At 50.2% G+C, this 4,105-nt stretch overlaps 1 protein-coding gene across 1 annotated transcript; it reads left to right on the top strand.

Moving 5' to 3' along the window:
- Nucleotides 1-1,046: 1,046 nt before the first annotated feature.
- Nucleotides 1,047-2,714, top strand: PPTG_19954 (hypothetical protein; the record flags this gene model as incomplete). Its single annotated transcript, XM_008918577.1, has 2 exons — nt 1,047-1,801; nt 1,994-2,714. 2 exons carry the CDS (start codon nt 1,047-1,049, stop codon nt 2,712-2,714), a joined length of 1,476 nt encoding a protein of 491 aa, XP_008916825.1.
- Between the last annotated feature and the right edge of the window lie 1,391 nt (nt 2,715-4,105).

The following is a 4,105-nucleotide window of genomic DNA, read 5'->3' as shown; positions in this document are numbered from 1 at the left end:
CCACGGTTATCGGAGTACCCCCTCCATCAGTCGGCAGTCCAGGGCACTGTGTGTCTGAGTGGATCGCAACGCGATTTTGCGAATCCCACTCCACCACAAGAGCCTCTTTCTTTTTTAGCTCCAACACCAATTCATCATCCTTGATGGCACCCAATTTCTTCCTCAGTTTGTCCGTGATCTCCATTCCCTGCGGGATGCGCGTGTAGATGTCGAGGTCAGCCTTCTTATCCGCCTTCACATATGCGTTCGGTACGTCCCCGTGCTTTGCAGGGATGCGGCACTTCCTGGCCAAAACCAGGATGAGCTTTACACTGGACATGTCGATCACGACCGCAAACGTGGCGCTGTAGTTTACTCCAAAGACTTGTTCATTTCCACAGGTAACACGTCGAGCTCTCAAACGCTCAATGGCTCCCTCCGCATCTCGTTTGGTCTTAAAGACCCATTCTCCAGATTTTGCAAGACATTCAGTGATCCTCTAAAGTTTACTCCAGGACCGAATGTCCTGATTTTTCCAACTCGAAATTGCCATAATCAATTTGGCATACAAAAACTAGTACTAATTCTAGGCACTGGAAAAACCACTCATGTTGTGATTTTGCAGGACAAGTTGTCCGCGGCACCATTTACTTGCCATGAGGGGCACACAAGATGCTCTTGCCGAATTAAGGCGCCAAGCTGAGCAGATTCGTGACAGCACCGTCTGACCAAGCTCGCGCGCCGCGTATATGAATCCTTATTGCCGCTTTGTCTCGTGGGTACATCAGAATCACCCCAATTTCATACCGGTTGCATTTGCGGATCGCGTGGGTGTAACAGAAGGACTCTCAGAGGCGCAAATACGACGGCGTATCAAGCCACTACTCACTCGAAAGCACGACGATCCTCCTCTTACTTTTGGAAATCTAGATCCGGAAGTATTCGAAACTTGGCTTCTTACTCTTCGCAAAGCGGACGGCTCGATGCTCAGCTACTCTGTTCTCAATACACACCGTGCTGGATTATTTAACATATATCGAGACTATGGACAGCAAATGGGACCTGCGATGGAGAAGGAATTAAAGCAGTTTTTCAAAGGACTTAAACGGCAACTTGCAACTGCCCAAGATTGTGGAGAAGGCCAGGTCAAAGTGGGAAAAGACCCATTGTCATTTGAGCTTTACGAATTTCTTTCCAGCCATTTGCTGGAACTACCAGGAAGTGACGCAATTTTCGCTCGGGTGTACTTGGTTATCTCGTGGAATCTCATGTGCCGTTCTGCAAACGCATTTGGCGTTCGACATTCACACATTGAATGGGGTGGTGACTCACTGAGAGTCTATTTTGCTCATATGAAAAATGATCAGGGTGGTGATCGCCCACGTGATCCGCGTCATGTGTACGCTAATCCACTACAGCCATCAGTATGTCCGATACTGGCACTTGCCATTTACTGGGCGACTTCTACTTTTGATGTGGACAATCGCCTATTTCCAGGGTCGGATCAATATGACCGGTTTCGTAAGAGTTTGCACCGATTACTGGAAGACGACAGGGTTTCAGTGGAGTTAACCCAAGTGATCTCGGTACTTATTCAATGCGCAAAGGGGCAGCCACATACTGTGCGTCTGGTTCTACCACTTGTCCATCATCTACGGCGGTGCACTTGCGAGCAGGCTGGTCTCTGGGTGGTGTTCAGAACACATATCTACGCTATGAGGCTGCAGGGGATATGCATGTCGGGAGAACTGTTGCTGGACTGCCTACTAACAGCCATGAGTTTGCTATATTGCCTCCGCACTTCGTGGAGCAAGATGACTGGGTTCAGCGTGGGGTTACGACCGTTTTCCATGGGATATTATCTTTCGTTGGAGAATTTTGTCTCGCATCCTTAATATTTCACGTACCCTTCCTGCAAACGCACCTCCCACCTCGCCATCCTCTCTTCGAGACAGCGATTTTTCAGGATGCTGCACTGTTAGAAAATCTATTGGAGCGTGTGTTGTGGCTTTAGTGGACCCAACTCGAAGTTAAAAGCAACCGGTCTTCCGCCGCATGTGTCGATATTGAGCCAGATGAAGGAACTACAAAACAAAACGCTGCCAACTATCGAAGAAATTGAAGAAGTTCGCCACGAAATAGTTAAGAACATCGTGCGTGAATTCGAAGATCGGGCTATTAGTGCACGGACGGTAACTTACGATGGATTACAAGATGCTCGGCGGAATTGTCTTGCAGAAGTCGATATTCACGATCTCGTCGATAAGCACAACGCCATTGAGTCACCAACGGTGCAAAATTCAACATCAACGGACGATCGTGTCACACCCTCAACATTCTTCTGCGCCGGGAGGTTTCGCCGAGTTCCTTCCGACTTCGTCCTCCCTGAATGCTCTGTTGCGAACCTGTGGGACCTTTGGCGTTGCGGTAACGCTGAGAAGCAGTTACCACCTCTGTGTATGCTTGACGGTGTCGACATGCCTAACAGTAACAGCCAGAAGCGACTCAGCGACGCTCGATACCTGATGAAGAATCTGGAAGCGATTGGAACAACACGGAACTTACTTCGTCGGAGGCAAACCGTGGAGGAGGTTGTCAGAGTTGATGCAGCGAGTTCTTCAGCAGTAGAAGTACCATTGACGACGGCACACGCTCGAATGCGACGCAGAAGGCAGCTAACTTGGGTGTCGGTTGTACGACTGCACCGTATCGCCGATAGAGCCACACGATCTTGACTGTAGATGTAATACACTCTAATCCGACTGTTGATTGGCTAATATGTTGTCCTGACATTGTCCTGAAAAATCCGTTCAAGAATCATTTTCCGTGCAAAGCGTGTGCCCCCTTTGGAAGGCGCACAACTCTCCACAAGCCGTTCCGATCTAGGGCCTCCAACTCCTCCGCGATCGCCTTTATCCAGGCTTATATCTGCTTGCTGCGTACGGCTTCGCGGTAATTCTTCGGATCTGGCTCGAGGACACTGTTTACGACGTCCGACACAGCCTCCTCCTGCTCTGCACTCGCGTCAGCGTCTCGCCCAACCGAGCGTGTAACTGGTCGATCTCTCGCCCAACCTTTCTTCTTTTTTTCTTTTGCCGCGTTGTTTCTTTCTCCTACTCGCAGTTCCAGACTCAGTGTCCGCTTCTTCACGCTTGCCGCACTCTCGGGATTCGCGGCCCCGTGCTCGTCCTCAGGTCCTCCGCACGGCTCGTCGCGCGTTTTGCACTGGCAGCGCTGACCCCGCCCCGGACCCTAACTCCGCGACTCCTGAGTCCTCGTCGGCACCAGTCGCCTCATCCTCCAGGTACAGACGCTGTACGTTCTCATTCTTCTCCTTACTGAGTGTCTCAATATTCCTCACATGTTGTGTCGCTCTGCAAAGTTCTTTGTGCGTGGATCACTGTAGACCGTACAGGGTGATCCAAATACCACCACCTCACTCACAGACGGTGTGTGCTTGGTCAACATCTTCTCCGGTGACGCGCGTCCTGGGTTCGCACTTGTTGGCGATCGGTTTAGGATGCAGGCTGCATATTGAACAGCGTCGCCCCCAGAAACTTAAAGGTAATCCGCAGGCAAAGACCATGCATCGGGCCATATTCATTATGGTCCGATGCATCCGCTCAGCTTTCCCATTGCTAGCTTGATTTCGCGCCTCACTGCGCTGCCTTGTAACACCCGTGCGCTTGCAGAACAAATTCACGTTCGCATACTCGCCCCCGGAGTCCGTTCTTAACACGTGAATTCTACAATTGAATCTTTTCTCGAAGAACACGAGAAAATGTTCGAACTGCTTTGCCGCCACGTCCTTGGTCTTGGCCAGGAAGACACTGCAAACATTCGTTTAATGATCCACGAAATTTATCATGTATCTATTCCCCAGTCTGTCTCTTGGGGTCATCGGCCCCTTGAGATCTGAGCATATCACCCCACCAATGCGATCGATTGGAGCATGCTCGCCCGTGTCCTTCGTAGACTGATTGTTTCTCGTTTACTTCTGTAACGGGGTTACACGCAAGTGTCTACATGTAGCCACTTGATTACGACAATGGGTTTCACGTTGGTGTGAGATACACCAATGGTTGCATTTGACAGACCACTGGTCTGAGTGCATTTAGACTTCCTA

This window comes from Phytophthora parasitica, assembly GCF_000247585.1.
Source record: "Phytophthora parasitica INRA-310 unplaced genomic scaffold supercont2.234, whole genome shotgun sequence".
NCBI classification, from domain to species: Eukaryota; Oomycota; class Peronosporomycetes; order Peronosporales; family Peronosporaceae; genus Phytophthora; species Phytophthora nicotianae.
This window is presented reverse-complemented; position numbering and strand designations above follow the sequence as displayed.